The 17,576-nt window shown below is 31.5% G+C and overlaps 1 protein-coding gene across 1 annotated transcript in view; it reads left to right on the top strand.

Moving 5' to 3' along the window:
• LOC139516848 (mitochondrial intermediate peptidase-like) overlaps positions 1-1,693 on the top strand; it is a 30,977-nt gene extending 29,284 nt beyond the window's left edge. Inside the window, exon 20 of the mRNA XM_071307194.1 lies at positions 1,255-1,693. Coding sequence (XP_071163295.1) covers positions 1,255-1,331 — 77 coding nt within the window. The 3' untranslated portion in view covers positions 1,332-1,693. The remainder of the gene's footprint in view (positions 1-1,254) is intronic.
• Positions 1,694-17,576: the final 15,883 nt, after the last annotated feature.

Genomic DNA, 17,576 nt, shown 5'->3' with positions numbered 1-17,576 from the left:
GCAGTGTTAGGGAGGTAATCCAATTCCAATTAAAATTTAAAGAATACTGTTATCTATATGTTTGATTACTTGGTTACCTCCCTTACACTACTTGAAAATTATGTTAAATGAAGTGATAATTGTCTTGAGATGTGTAGCTGTAAGTTTATTTTTAGAAGTTACTGTTAATTAATATTTATTTTAACCATGACTGTAAGTTATTTTATGTTCTTATACTTTATGATGTATTTAAATGAGTAGTTACTGTTGCCAACTTAATTTGAAATTTGAATTGAGATTATTTTTTGAATAAGAGATTGGGGGAGGTGAAAAAAATGGGGAGGGTGGGGGTAATTTTTTTCTCATTTCAGATTTCAGAATTTTTCTTCAAATATATTTTTTTGAGGGGATTTATTTTCAACAGCATAGCGTATTGCTCAAAAGCAAAAAATATTTTTTTTTAAGTTAATTAGACCACATTCATTCTGTGTCATAAACCTTTGCTGTGTCAACTATTTATTGTGATTATATTGGTTTTTGATACACTTTAGTTAATAAGGTCATCTATATTTAGTAAAAGGAATGATTGTAAGGTGTATATTTCTGTCTTCCAGGGTTCATTTGACTTGTTCATCATTCTTTGAACAACCTAAAGTTTTTGTGATAATATTCATACCTAAGACAATATAAGCAGTAGGTCAACTTTTGGTGTATTGAATGATAGTTTAGTATATGTGTCCTTCAGTCAGAATTCCCCTAACCTTGATCTTATTTTTATGGACCAATGATGTTAGGTTTTTATGATACTGGTAGTATATCTTCTTTTGAAGACTTTTATCATAAAATTTATTCATAATCAGTTCAAAATATGATGCATTTCAGAATGTTATATCTTGTAAAATAAATTTTGGCATTTCTTCATTATAAAATTTTACTCGTTTTTCTCAAATCAATTACTCGATAGAAGTTTTAAGGATTTACAAAATCGAATTAAAACTTAAGTAAATGGAGTCATCATATAAGGATTTTTTTGTACCATTTTGAAATGTTAACCAATGATTCAAGAGAGACAAAGATGAACAGATACTAACATAAAGATGAGAAAAAAAGTATAATTAATTCTGTTTTACAGCAACCTTGATGAATATTATAAGTATAACTGTGATTGAAATTTTAGTATAAAAATGTACAAGTTTTTAATCAGACCTAAACACTTATTGATTTGTAGACTTATTAATACTTAATTAATAGTGTATACTATTTTTTTCATTTCAGCATTATTAGGTGCCAAACCAACAATAGATAAACTAGTGGACTCTGTTATACAGGAAATAGATTCAGATATTACGTGACAGATATAATGGTTTTAATGAAACCAATCTATTTTATGTGATATATGATATAATATATATTATGAGAAAGCTATTGCCCTTTGGGTATGCTTCTATCTGAGGACAGCGTGAGACACAAACATTGATGATTTTATCTACATGACAATGAAATCTAGATGTGCATCAATATTTGGAGTGAAACGTTAGTGCTGCATAATAAAGTTCAAAATATTCTTATTATTTTTCAAATATATCATACACCTGCCATTTATATTGAATTGATTTTTTGCAGTGAGGTTGTCTTTTATTTTTCATACAATTGTATTTATGAATGTACCAAAGATGTATGAAAAAAATAAATATTTAAAACATCTTTTATAGTATTATTATTTTCTCAAATATTTATGATTTTTGCATCAAAATTAGAAAAAAAAGTACTAGAGACAGAGAATGAAATATGAATTTCTTAGAATCTACATTTTACCTAAAAGATATATATTGTAGATGTTTGATCTCAGAGTTGTTGGGGGTTTAGCAATGTGTAAAAGTACTAAAAAAAACCATTCATTTGACTTATACAGTGGTGAATCTAGGGAAAAAGAAAAAAAAAAGAAAATTATCTCTTCTAACAATAGAGTCAGAAGATCAATAATAAAAAATAATGCTGGTGAAGACACTGATCAAATTTTTTCTAATAACAATTGTTCATTTTTATAGAAATTATTTGTTAAACTGTGTTATTAGAAATATACATGCAAAAATATGATGTTTTATGTACAATTTTCATCCTGATAAGAAACTTGGGAAACTGAAATTAAAAAAAAATCCAATTTTTGCTGCATATTGATAACAAAAATTGTAAAACATCATGGTGGGTTGAACATGTTTTTTTGGCTAGCCAAACCTCACCCTTTTATGGCAATGTTAAATATAACACTAAAATGACAACATTACATGACAGGACTACAGTACAAATAAATGCCAGAACACTAAGGATAGAGAAATACACAAATAAACAAAATACAATAGTACATTTTGATGTGCTAAAAGTTATCAAAGGTACCAAACTTATAATTTAATACACCAGACGCGCGTTTTGTCCACATAAGACCTATCAGTGACGCTCAGATCAAAATAGTAAGAAAGTTGAAGAGCATTGATGATCCAGAATTCCCAAAAGTTGTGCCAAATACTGATAAGGTTATCTATGCCTGGGATAAGAAAATCCTTAGTTTTTAGAATAATTCATAATTTTGCAAACAGTTAATTTATAAAAATGACCAAATAATTGATATTCATGTAAAGACTGAAGTGCTGACTAACCACAGAATAAAATGTGATATAGTTCAAGATCAGGTTTGTTATTATGGGAGTAATGGTCCAAATAGTTTAGGAATTAGGGGCCAGAAGGGGCCCAAAATAAGCATTGTGTAGTTTTCAAACAATAACTTGTGTTGAAGTGTATGAATCTCTGCAATTATACCATAATGTCCATGCCATGAAGGGATTGTAATGTTGACTTTGTGTGTGTGGGGGGGGGGGGGGGGGGTTATGGCTCAAAATGTTTTGGAATTAGGGGCAAAAAAAGGGGAAAACTGTTTTTCTGGTCAATGGACAATTAAGACAATTTAAGAGCAGTGTAAGGGAGGTAACTCAAAAATATTTAACATAGACTATACCTCCTTTACTCTACTTGTAAGTTAAGTATAAAAAAATGTCAGGTTTTGGACTAATTGGTAAAAAAAGGGGGTGGTAATACTTTTAAATTTTTTTCTCTTAAATTTCTCAAAATTCCAAATTTTTTTAAAGTTTGAAGAAGAAATCTTTAATTGCACAATAGATTTGTAAGATCTTGACATTTGTTTTGTGTCAGAAACTCAATTATGTCAAAAACTTGATCACAATCCAAATTCAGAGCTAAATAAAGCTGTGTCCATACTTACCCCAACTGTTCAGGATTCGACCTCTGCGGTCGTATAAAGCTGCGCCCTACGGAACACCTGGTTATTCTTAGTACACTAATGTATATGAAGTCCGTATAGTGTGAACATGCACGAGGATAACATTTCAATTAAGATATGTCAATAACATACGGTGGGAAATTGATAATTGGGAAGTTGAAATCGTCCCGTTTGTCATAGATTTTAGTGTGAAGTCGTTCATCTGTGTCAATATTGAGGAAAAAGTCAATGTATGAAGCAGTCCTTTTAACATCAGTAGTATCCTTAATTTCAAGTTCCCTGGGATACATAAGATGTAAGTATTGGCTGAAATATGGGTTATTCAGTAATAGGACATCTTCAATATATCTGAAAGTAAACAAAGGCAAACATAGTATACCGCTGTTCAAAAGTCATAGACCGATTAAGAGAAAACAAATCCGGGTTACAAACTAAAACTGAGGTAAACACATCAACTATTAGAGGGAAACAACGAAACAACAGAAACACCGAAGTGGAACAAAAAACCAAAACGACAATGCAACACACACAGAAACGAACTATAAGATAACAAATACCAAAAATTGAATTCAATGAGAATATCGCAAGGTGCTTTTTCTTTTGGTCTTTTAGAAGGTTCTTTATGAATTCTGCTTCATACGAGTACAAAAAAAAAATCGATCAGTAGGGGTGCATAATTAGTACCCATTGGAATACCGACTGTCTGTTGAAATATCAATCATCTGATCTCAACAAATCAATTTAGTGTGAAGTCGTTCATCTGTATCAATATTAAGGACACGATCAAGGTATGGAGCAGTCCTTCTAGTACCAGTAGTATCCTCATCACAATATTTTTGAATGCCATCTGTTACTGCAGAAAGAATAGAAGTACAACATTTTGATAATATCATCTTCAGTATATTTTCTGGCAGTTTCAGTGTGGTTCCTCACAAAAAAAAGAAATATTATAACCTAAAACAAGAAATTTGGATCTACGATTCCCTTTTTCATATAAAAAGCTCTGTTTAATGAGATGGTGAAATCGGATATTTCAATTGAGCATGGGAAATAGTAGTGTAAAGCGTATAAAAATAAAAAGTTTTAATGTTGCTGCAAAATTGAAGAGATTGTGATGTAAGATCTTTAGAATTTTTGAGAATCCACATCTGGGTAGCCGTATTTGGCACAACTTTTCGGAATTTTGGATCCTCAATGCTCTTCAACTTTGTATTTGTTTGGCTTTATAAATATTTTGATATTAAAGAATATGTAGAATAACCAGATGTGCTGTTTATTCCTAGCTCTGTTGTGAGACATTGCAAAAAATGGCCCTTAACAATGAAGACAATATTATTAGAGGCTTTATCTGCTGGAACAACGACATATTTTACATGCAAAGAGAATAAAGCACCTGCAATTTATATCTTTCAGATTAAAAGATATTATAGGGTTTGCATTTATAAGTATGGTTCCCCTGGCAGGGTGTCTACTTACAAAATAGAAATATAGCAGAAAGGAAAATTAAAAGATAGTGCTAGCTTTTAATTTACTTGAAAAAAGTAAAATGACAAAAAAACGAACTGCAAGAGAAATTCAAAACGGAAAGTCCTTTATAAAATGGCGAAATCAGAAGCTCAAACTCATCTAACGAAAATAAAACAACTGTCAAAACCCATTCCTTATGTAGATGGTGGATTAAACCTGGTTTTATAGCTAGCTAAACCTCTCACTTGAATGACAGTCGCATTGAATTCATTTATATTGACAACAGAAAAACAAACAGCCATTATAGGTAAAAACCTTCAAAGTGGGATACAGCAATCAACAATGTAATTTATTATACTTCACGTCAAAATGCCAGATTTTGATCGGATAAAACGATCATTACAAACACTCAAAAGCGTAACGCATTAATGCATCATGAGCATCTGTTTCTGGTCCACAATTTGAAAAGTTACCTTTCACTTCTTTCTCAACCAGAGTTCACACAGGACTTTGATGGAGTGGTCTTTTGTTAACTGTTATTTACTGTTTTAAGATGTCACGATCCGAATTATAGTTTTTTATGTCCCTTTTTCTCTTTTCCTTATATTATCTATATAAACATTAATAATATAAATCTAAGAAATATTATGTTGCTTATTTGTAAGTCATATTAGACATGAAATATATAATAAGTGGAAGAGGTTTAATTCTCAAATGAGACTAACACCAACATTCCAAATGGGGTGGATTTAAGCACATATAAGGCACCGAAAACACCATTTGATGAGAGAGAACATCATAAGCGTCTCGTGTATGTCCATTATAACTTGGATTAAACAAGTTTATTCTATTAAAGGTAAATTAGATTTAGGAGATAACTGTATTGTATTTTAAGCTCCGACGGCATCAATTGGGGATTTGATGGTCGCAAATTAAGTTTACTGGCGACGCGTTAGCGGAGACAGTAAACGGGTATTTGCGACCATCAAATCCCAAATTGATGCCGTCGGAGCTTTAAATATAATATTGTTATCTCCATTCTAATGAAACTGACAGAAAACAACGTTAAAACATGCATTTGAAATCTGCCATATGCCGTCTGCGCTTGCGCGTACGTCCCATAGCATCAATTGTCAATTGATGCCATGTAAGAAAGTCACGTTATCCAATCAAAATGAACGTTACAAACGTTGTTGCATTAGAATATCAATTTCATCAACTGATAAAGCGTCAATCAGAAATAGCACCAGCAAATTGCGATATGGAAAAGAGTAAGAGTAAATTTGTTTTGACTCCCCTTGTACAGAGGAAATGTTTTCAGAGATAATTTGTGTTAAGAAACATTCCGTTTTATTTCAAAACGTTTTAAAATACATTGATTATATGGGATTTATATGTATTATTTTCAATTAATCACTAGTCCTATCAAACAGGTATGAAACATACATATTTCCGTCCGCTAAGCTATTATGTTCGGAATTACAATTATATCACCAGACATTCTTGGAAGTATTATATGGTCCATAATTTTTCAAAACATTTGATACTCAAAATGTTCTGTCCGCAATTGTCTCAAGGAATATGAAATCGAAATTATTTTAACTGAAGAAATTATCCAATTTGATGCAGAAACGGAATTTATGTGCCAGACCTTTCATTAAAAATTAAAAAAATTAAAAACCCAAGTTGTAGAGTATCGTATCAATGTTAGATATATAATCTTTATGGAGGAACTTTTGGAAATGTTTTAACATAGAAATAGAAAATTCACAATATGAAAGCTCAAATTAACTCGTTTGACGTAGTTCTTAATAAATACTTATTATCAATTCTAGAGCTTTGTCAATGTATTAGTCAAAATTAACTGTATACGTCGTTAGAAATTATATGACAATGTGTAGTTTTTTGTACGGAAATCGTTTAACTTATCTTCACAAAAACTGGCCTTGAATAAACATCCACAAAAACATCAATTACTATGAAAAGAAAAATCCCTTTTTTTTTTGACAAAAGGATTCGCCTCAACTCCGAATAATTACTTCTTTCAAGAAAAAAAGACATTATTTATAACTGACACTTGCTGTCATTTTTTCAATATATCAATGAAATTATTTGAAAAATTAAAGACATCTTAATCATAAAAACTAGCTTGTTGATAAAATGTGAATTGAATTTTTCTGTACAAGTTGTCTTTACAATATAGCGTAAGTAAATATGTTTATACAATATGCCATCTGTGACAAAAGGTGGAGTACGGCCTGCATAATCTTTAATTATGATGTAAGCAAAAAGAAATATAACACTTATTTTTGGACCACAGTACATATGCTATTATCAAGTATTCAAACAATGTGTGAATTGTATTACAAAATTTTGTATTTTAAAGTTAGGTTCGCACCAAAATTACATTACGTCGTTAGTTTTAGTGTTGTTAATTTTTTTAATTTTTTGCCTTTATCATTTAATGTACAAGTATATGATTAGAGGAATTATTTCAAGCACCACAGAAATACATTTTGAAAATGAGCATACAGTGCTTTAAAAAATTAAGGTATCATAATGTTGAATGGAATCGAAATCAAACATTGCGTTGTCAGTCTATTTTCGACAAATGAGATTGAATGTCCCTTTTGTATCTGTCGCCTTTTGTATTACGCAATTATCTAACAGAAAATTTATTGAAAAAAATCAACCGTATTATTGATATTTTATCTAAACGCAGAATTTCTAATTACTGTGCACTGAGGGTCGTAGCTCATTTCAAAGTACACACTGTAAACTCTTTTTGTGTTTATATCCAAGATCGATGGAGGGATGTGTTAGATGACAAATTAAAAAAATCAACATTCCTGATGTGACTTAGAAATATTCAACACATCTAAAAAGCCGGGATATCTGACCATATGTGATATTTTCATCAAGGATTTATTTTTTGAGAAAATAGAATGGGTGAATGTGTACCGTCTTCTTGATGGCTTTAAAAGATTTAAACATCTGTAAACTTCTTCTGTTGCATTTTAATTTTCGGAGCTAACTTATATGGCAGTCATAAGCAGCTAAAAAGTTCTATACAAATTTAAATTCTTGAAGGTACAACTATCACGTCCAACAAACATGTTATCCTTTACTAGCTAAAAGAATATAAAAGAAATCAAAATTGGGAATTTTACATTTGGATATATACTATATATATTAGATAATATAATTAGAAAGAGAAATAAATATAAATTAGTGATATTGTTGTCTTCAATCTTATGAAATACAAGGAGATGACTGTATTTCAAGGGCTTTCATCCCTTCGTTCATTTTACGGACGCCATCACGAGTAGGTTGACAGTTATGGAATAACCGTTTCACAGATTATATCGGATATGCTCCTTACGTCGTAACTACAATCCCCTTCCCTTTCATGAATGTGACCTGACGTATTAGACTATTTACCGGATTTGTTATAACATGAGCAGCACGACGGGTGCCACATGTGGAGCAGGATCTGCTTACCCATACGGAGAACCTGAGATCACCCCTAGTTTTTTGTGGGGTTCGTGTTGCTTATTCATGAGTTTTCTATGTTGTGTTATGTGTACTATTGTTTGTTTTGTTTTTTTTCATTTTTAGCCATGGCGTTGTCAGTTTATGTTCGATTTATGAGGTTGACTGTCCCTCTGGTATCTTTCGTCCCTCTTTCATCATGACAAAGTAAAAAAAAAAAAAAATTATATAAAAAAACTAGCTTTTTCGTGCTATATAAATTTCGAATTCATAAATAAATTGCCGAAAATTTGTTGTTACTAAAAGGTAAAAAGAATCAGAAGTAAAAAAAAAAGAAAATGAAAAAATGTCGAGCAAAAACCTATTATATCATTGCCAAAAACCAAGGTCTAGAATACAATACATATAAAACTAAAGAATGAGCCACAAGAACCCCACCGAAAACTAAGATTGATTTCAGGATGCCAGGATTGTAACAGGTTCTGGTCAATTTGTGGCTTTTTGTTTTGTTAAGTAAACACTTGGTAATAAGTCTTATTCGTTGATGTCACGTTTGAGGAAAAGAGGACGGGATAATGACTGCGACATATGGAACATATCCATGGTTATCTTTGAAAAAAAAAAAAATCACAAAATAAGGAACTCCGAGGAAAATTTAAAACGGAAAGTTCCTAACCAATTGGAAAAATCAGAAGCTCAAACACATCAACCGAATTGATAAATTAACTGTCATATTCCTGACTTTTTTACAGGCATTGTGTTATGTAGATCAAAAATTATAATATTAACGGTACCAAACTTTCTGCACCAGATTCGCATTTACGCAAATAAATATGTCTTAAGTTATGTTTTAGGCAAGGACATAGGCAATGCAAGTTCTTGTGAAGTTCGCATCAACTAGAATCAATATCCTCAATATTAAGACACTGCTTGAATTTTTCCACATAGAAACAGAGTTTTCACAGGAGGATTTTTTCTTTTTTGCTGTGTATAATAGTTCTAAACTGACAATTTTTATTAAATTCTAGATTTAAGTCAAGGTATTACGTAGATTTCTTATATACTGAGTTCAGTGTTTTTGTTGCTTCGTTGTTTTCCTCTTATTGTTGATGTGTTTACCTCAGTTTTATTTTGTAACCTGGATTTGTTTTCTCTCAATCGATTTATGACTTTCGAACAGCGGTATACTTCTGTTGCTTTTATTAACTCTGCATTTTGCTTTGTGTTTTTTTTTACTTTGGCTAGACATAGTGTGCGAAGGTTGAAATATAAAAAAGGTATTCAACCCCGCAGCTTTTTTTTTAACCTGTTCCAAGTCAGGGACCTGAAGCCTTTGTAAGTCTTCTGTGTTTTATTAAATTTTCGTTCATTGTATGACCTAGCATACATTATTGTCGAAGGGCCAGCAGAAGACCACTTCCGAGTTCGGGATACTCTCGCTGCGTTGAAGACATATAGTTGGCCTTGTGTTGATTTCTGCTCTTTCGTTGGGTTGTTGTTTCTTTGGCGCATTGTCCGTTTCTGTTCTCTTTTCTAATAAGAAATCATAGGACATTGTGTAAGTCATCAAATCGGTAGTCATGGAGGTGCTGTGAAACTGACATGATTTATAAAATATACGTTCTGTTTTTCATTCTACGTTGATAAATTTAAAACATATTACAAGTATATTTTGACAGCTCTTCATGTTTTCATGTATTAATATATCCTTGGTTTTCAAATGTCTGGGTTTTAGCAATCCTGGTGAAGGTAATTTCAGAAAGCGCATCGGACGCACATGAATAGTGAGTGTTATTTGAATTTGCTGCAAGTAAAACTGTGCCCCTTTGGCCTTCAAACACATCAGCAAAACAATAACGTAAGCTCCACGTTTTACTTCTGGTTAATTTTTTAAATTTTTTTTGGGGGGGGGGGATTTCATTTCAAACAACCCAATTTCCAGTAACTACTAACATTGACATTTAAAAAAAACATCAAAAGAAAATTTGCCGTACGTTTTTTTTCTTTTGAATTGATACAAGTTTTCCATATCGGGCCTTGTAGTGTTGACTATACGGTATGGGTTTTTTTCTTGTATACTATACGTTGTCCTGTAAGTGCTTGCCATCATGATATTTGAACTAATTACTATTTTACATATCGTATTTGCTACATTCTACCTGAAAGTAAAGTAATACACGTAAAACATTTCCATGATTATTAACTATCAATAGATTAAAAACAAACACTATAACGAATTCTTGTATTTCCGTTTCTCCTTATTTTTATAAACAGTGCAAATACAAAAACATTGTTTACAAATTAATTTCTTCACGGTATAAATGAATTCTTGAATAGCAATGTCTCTTCGAGATGCATCCATCAGAAACAACTTTATTTACACCAATGACGTATAGTGCAAAAAAGAACTACTTTATAGACGCTTATTTTGCAATTACATTCTATTTGTATTGAAAAGTTTAAATTGAGATATATTGGAAAAAAACATTGGCAATGACATCAATTCGTTTGGTAATATGATAAAATGACAGGTATTAAAGATACTCTTTATCTTTCACTTTGTTCTTTAATATTTATAAAAACGATATCATTAATGGATCTATAAATAATCCTACATTTTGCCTGTTTGTCAGATTTGAAGTACCTGTTTTGGTACGTCCGAAGTTCCGGGAACCAGTTTTTTTTCTTATATGCCATGAAAGGTTTAATGATTTATAGTACAAGACAGCATAAGGTGTAGCTTTGACATGCAATGAATGTCACTTTATTAGAACTTAAAACAAAAAAGATGTGCCTGCTTGAAATTGAGGAATTTCACAAAGAAATCAAAGAGGCCATGAATTAGTGCTGTACTTTCTTAAGCTCTTTTACATTATGAACGCATCATAAACGTCGTTTTCTTTCAATGATTGGAATATGATAACCGATGTAACGATGAAATTTCGGAATCTGTGCAATTGGAAGGACCGCCGTAAATTGGGTCAGGAAATTTGAATCTTTTATTCACCACTGTGTTATTGTATGAATGAAGGTTTGCAAAATTTCTATACATAACATCAATTCAAAATGTTTTCAGACGTGAAATGTGTAAATAAGGTGTGTATTGACTTCATATTGAAACTACTCCTTTAACTATGTAAATATCGACGGCGTGAATCCCTCGCTCTTGTATTGAGGAACATCACAAATAAAACTGTAGTCAATGAAGCCATTAATTCGATGTTAAAATAAACAATAAATATAAAAGTGTAATTAAAGTGTTCTTTTCCAATATCGCACAAATTAATGTTAATTGATAACATAGAGGTTCTTTATCAATGCCAGTTTCAGTTTACGTTTTGAAGATTAATGACTACCATGAAGGGAACGATACTCATTTGAATCGCTCGATGTTTTGAAATGGAGAGCAAATCTAAAGAAATAAAAACTATATCTGTTGTCACAACAAAAACTCATCAAATGATACGAGGCGTATAATTCTGTACGGCAGACGGACATTTCGTCTTCTCAAGACTCATCAGTGACGTTCATATCAAATCGTTTGGAAGGATAAATCAAAAGCATCTAAATAGCTTTTTGATTAGTTACATCTCAACCATGTGCATACTGTGGATTCATTTACTTTCGTGTGTACCAATTTTCGTGGATAAAGGAAAAGTTGTATGTTCGTGGATATTTAATTTCGTGTACAGATTATTTGATTAATTAATCTCAGGATTATTTGATTAATTATTCTTATGATTATTTGATTAATTATTCTGATGATTATTTGATTAATTATTCTTATGATTATTTGATTAATTATTCTAATGATATTTGATTAATTATTCTTTCTTATGATTATTTGATTAATTATTCTTATGATAATGATTCCTCTATTGGAATAAAACTTATTAATCTATCGATATAACACAGCTGACAAAATTTTTCTGTAGATCATTTGAATGCATTAATTAATTGCTCAACAAAATAAAAGTTTGAATGACAGTTAAATTTTATTATCAGAATTGGTAAAAAAAAAAAGGTAGGAGGAACCAGAATAATAATAAATAATCTTCAGCCAATGAATAATCAATTACACCCCGATACTAAAGCAACAGAGAGAAAACGAGTCTACAGAATACTGCAAAGAAAACGTAAGCCTCAATAATACTAACCCCACAAAAAAGAGGGATAATGTCATGTGTTCTAAGAGAGTAATACGATTCTGATACACCGATGATGCGCATGGAAGGTATACCTTCGATAATAAATTTCATTCGTTGATGTTGAAAGAAAAGCAAAAGATACCAGATATCCATTGAAACTCATATGTCGGAAATAAACAGACACCGCGATAGCTAAAAAAGGAAAAGGCCAATAGACAAACAATAGTACACTAAACACAACATAGAAAACAAAAGACTGAGCAACACGAATTCCACTATAAACTAAACTATGATCTCAGGTGATCCGGAAGGTAAGCAGATCCTGTTCAACATGTGATACCCGTCGTGTTACTCATGTTATTTCAAACCCGGTAATGAGTTAATTCGGTTGGTCACATTTGGGAGAAGGGTACGGGATTGTACTAGCGACATTAGGAACATATCCGTTACCATCTTTGAAACAGACATTTCATAACAGTGAACCAAATCAGGAAATACAACCCCTGGAATATTGTATCAACTGGGACATATCTACTTCTGATGCAGGCGCTGCTCGAATGTAGCTTCATAGAAATAGAAAGTTAACAATTGCGAAGCTGAAATCATCTCTTTCGAAAAGTGTTGTTTTCGACTGACTCTCTTTGTCTTTTTTTCTAGATATGAGGCAGACTTACCTGTATCTGTGGAATATATGCCTTCAACCTACATAGTCACCAAACTTTGAATAATTGAGTGAGAGAACACAATCTATATAGCGATAAGTAGAGTTAAAGACACGGTTAACTTCTTTTTTGCTTCTTACGAAGTTCCTGTGTGTTGTTAGCCTCATATGTATGAAAAGAACAAAGGGCAAAAAGAGGGGCACATTTTTTTTTATGTGGATACCAATTTTTTATTTGAAAAACATATCCTGCAAACGTTACAAATATGTTGTCAATCAGGAATTCAAGCATCTTGATAATGTCAGTTTCAGAAAAAAAAACTTGTCAGAATCAGAGTGATTTTTGACAAAGTAGGATTTCTCCTTCCTAAGACAAGATACTGGTAAATACGTTTGCCATTCTGTTTTAGGAAACAAAACAGGGCCAACTCTTTCAATTAGTCTTTTAGTTTGGAATGGGAAATACGTGTTTAAAGATTAGAAAAGTCAGATGTTTAAATATACTGCAAGATGAAAGAGACTTAGTAGTTTTACAATAACTTTGAACGCCGGCTTCGGTTGTTGATTAAAATTGATGTTATATTTTTAATGTGAAAGATAGTAATACATGGACAGATACACCGTTTAGCTTGGTAATCAAACAAAAGTATAGTAGAGAATATATACATAAATTAATGAAAATGAATTGATTGATAGATCCATCAAAAGAAAGGAAATAAAGCATTAACTTGATTTTAGTTCTCTGTTTCAAAAGTTGTACTTATTGACATGACTGAAACATATTTTACAGGTCATAGATTAATGTATTGAACAATTATTTATAGAACTCATTAACAGTTTAGTTCAAACATATTTTATTTACAAAAGTAGCAAAAAGGATTGGACACAAGTTATTACAACGTTAGTGACGTCCTCTCGCATTTACATTTAGAGCGCCTAAATATTTTGTTCTAAAATAATTGGATACAAATTAAGATTACTGATATAACCATGAACATGATGAAATAGCGGAAACTGTGAGTTAAAAGTACCGACGTAAATTGGTTCGAACATTTGAATCTTATATTCACCAATATGTCGATGTAAAAATATAGGCTGTTAAAATTGATTTACATAAAACATCATTTAAGAATGTATTCAGGTGTGAAATGTGCAAATACTTTTTGTAATTACTTAATGTTAAACATTTTAATTTGACAGACTTGCTCAAACTAGGAAAATAATGATGGCATGAATTCATCGCTGTTTACTGAGGAATATCACAACTAAAACTATGGTCAATGAAACCATTAATTCGATGTTGAAATAAACAATACATATGCAGGTGTAATTAATGAGCTTTTCTAATATCAACAGCATTTTTCTTAATTGATAAAATAGTGATTCTATATCAAGCTTATAATTATTGAAAACCAAAACATATACAAAGTCATGTTGATCAGTTTTATCAATTGTCAACAAAAGGTTTCTGCTTTAAGCATTATGAATTTCAGACAGCAGCTAAAAGTACACAATCTTAAACGATAACTGATATTATCGTAGATGTTTCCGTAGAAAATGAAGTGGTTAATTGTAAAAAGGGGTAAATTTAACCATGCCAATTGTGATTTTGAAAATTTCAGCAAACCTACAAATTTTGGATATTCCACCAAATACTATCTTGCTCACTTGTCACAAAGGTTTTTGTTCGTTTTGACAAGATTGAACACGTTTTACGAAGCCAAGCTGTTCTAACTTGGATATTAGTCAGTACCATGTTCTATATAAAGTTATAATCTTGGAAGGTACAATAATGATTTCTGTCATAAATTTATCCTCTACTATTTTCCGAAGGAACTTGCTAGGAAACAAAATGGGGAATTATATGTATCAAAAGGATCAATATTTAAAACATATTTACTATATCAAATAAATATACAACTAAGATATATTGATGACCACACTCTGATGAAATCGAACAAACAATAACAGTATATCGAAAAAATGAAACATATATTGTTGATTTTCCGACTGAAACAATGATTAATAATCAAAACGTTGTCAAACCATTAAACACTAGTTGCACATTTTACAACTACTTTGGTCAGTGAAATTTGTCCCCTTGTTCATATTTGCGGAATAAAGCCACTGCTTGTCGTCGAATTCAGAAGTGATGTTTCATATCGGATATGTTTTTGAGGATATATATACAAAAGTAAGCAAAACATTTATTAAAAGAACTGTTAAAAATCTTTCAGTAAACAATTTAGGGTTTTATTCATTTAACTAACAAAATAAACTTTTATATAACAATTACATTGTATTATCTGTAATTGGTAAAAAAAAAAGAAAACAAACCGAAGGGACCATAAAAATATACCGTGGCAAAATAGCGAAAAACAACAAGAAAAAGAAGAATAGACTACAAAAAACTTCAAGCTGATCGATATATAAAAGGCCCACTAAACCATGGATAGTTAAAGGCGCTCTCGAATTAATACAAATTATGATGCAAGTATATGTCTTCCTTGATAGAGGGTTGTTGCTGACAATGAAGCTATTAAACCAAGCGTTCCAAATGATGAACCGTCCCGTCGTAGATTTTACGGACGCCATCACGAGTTGGGTGACCGTTCTGGAATAACCGATTCACAGATGATATCGGATATGTTCCTTATGTCGTAACTACAATCCACTTCCCTTTTCACCACGAATGAGACCTACCGAATAATAATATTTACTGGGTATGTAATAACATGAGCAACACGACGGGTGGCACATGTGGAGCAAAATTTGCTTACTCTTCCGGAGCACCTGATATCACGCCCTATTTTAGTGGGGTTCTTGTTGCTTAATCTTTAGTTTTCTACGTACTGTCTTATATTCTATTTGTTTGTTATTATTTTTAGCTATGGACTTGTCAGTTTATATTTCCGATCTATGAATTTGACTGTCCCTCTGGTATTTTTCGCCCCTCCTTTATAGATCATCGTAAGTTTTTGAAACTGATCAAAACCTAAACCGTAGTGTCAGCTATAAAAGTCGTCTCTTTTTGAACACCGGTATACTACTGTTGCCTCTATTTAACCTGATGTTGTGGCACAACAGCACCACTCAAGAACAAACCATAACACTTATTTAGAAATGACAAGAACCATCTAACCGGTACGAAAGACAACAGCTTACAAAAATGAAAAAGTAACTACGTGTATATTTCGTAACTCTCACAACCAGTAAAAGTTAGTTCACACAAACTCGTACTTATCCATTATGTAAAAATTTAAAACTCATAACGAATTCAGTCTTTGGCAAAGTCCTCAAATAATTCGTGATGACGAATTCAAATTAGTTCCTTTGTAATGGGCATCACATCCATTAAATACTAAAATTTCTTAAAACTCACCAAAAGGCTTTCAAAACGATAGATTGACTAATTGCAGATGATATACATCGAAATTGTAGTTCATTGCCACCGGTAACCACCCTGTCAAGAAAAAAAGAAGCATGTTTTTTTTCTTTCTTTTTTATCGAAATATTTTTTGGGGTTTTCTTTTATCAAGTATTACGTGATCGAACAATTGAAACGGCGACAGTTACATTATTCAGATGGACATAGGGAGCTGTATAACCCAGGTAAAAATTCGTATTACTACGAAAATGATCGCGTGGCAGTAAAACAAAGTATAAATAATCGTGTTCGAAAGAAAAAATAATCATATATTTTAACTATAAAAAAACAATATATAAATAACACATAGCTGAGAGGGTGATAGAGCAGACTGGTACCCCTTGAAAAAGCATTGTAAACCTTGGCTTCGCCGCGGTTGGCAATGTTTTCTCGGGGTTACTGTTATTTAATTTATTATACCGAATGTCCTATCACTATGGTCTTTTACAGATGAATCTTATTTAAAAGAATTTTCTATGACGTCACGTACATAACAATGTTACAGGTATTAGAAAAAGACATTTTTTTATTGTACAGTCCAATAATAAAATCTGAGACAAAACGTAAAACTTATGCATTGTCTTTAATTACTTGATGTAAATTCAATTCATTAGATTACCACCCTCGTATTAGCCAATCATAATATGGAATTTAACGTGAAGTATGATAATAATAATAATTGGATGAAAAATAAAGATCATAATATGTAGTTGCCTCATTGGTAGATCATGCATTATCTGCTTATTTTTCATAACACTTGTTAGGTTTTGTGAACCCCCTTTTCGAATTTGCTTCGGAGTGATTCCAATTGACCATTTCATTCTTACCTATGTAGTATAGTACAGAATAATACTTCATTAACGAGGTTTAATGAAAAAATACTTTGTAAAGATATCCATCGTTTCTGCTATAGCTCCAAGTAGACAAAAGTAGTCTCATTGCAAACTAGAGGCTCTAAAGAGCCTGTGTCGCTCACCTTGGTCTATGTGAATATTAAACAAAGGAAACAGATGGATTCATGACAAAATTGTGTTTTGGTGATGGTGATGTGTTTGTACATCTTACTTTACTAAACAGTCTTGCTGCTTACAATTATTTCTATCTATAATG

This window comes from Mytilus edulis, chromosome 3, assembly GCF_963676685.1.
Source record: "Mytilus edulis chromosome 3, xbMytEdul2.2, whole genome shotgun sequence".
Lineage (NCBI taxonomy): Eukaryota > Metazoa > Mollusca > Bivalvia > Mytilida > Mytilidae > Mytilus > Mytilus edulis.
Note: the sequence above shows the minus strand (reverse complement) of the source record. Positions and strands in the feature narration are given on the sequence as shown.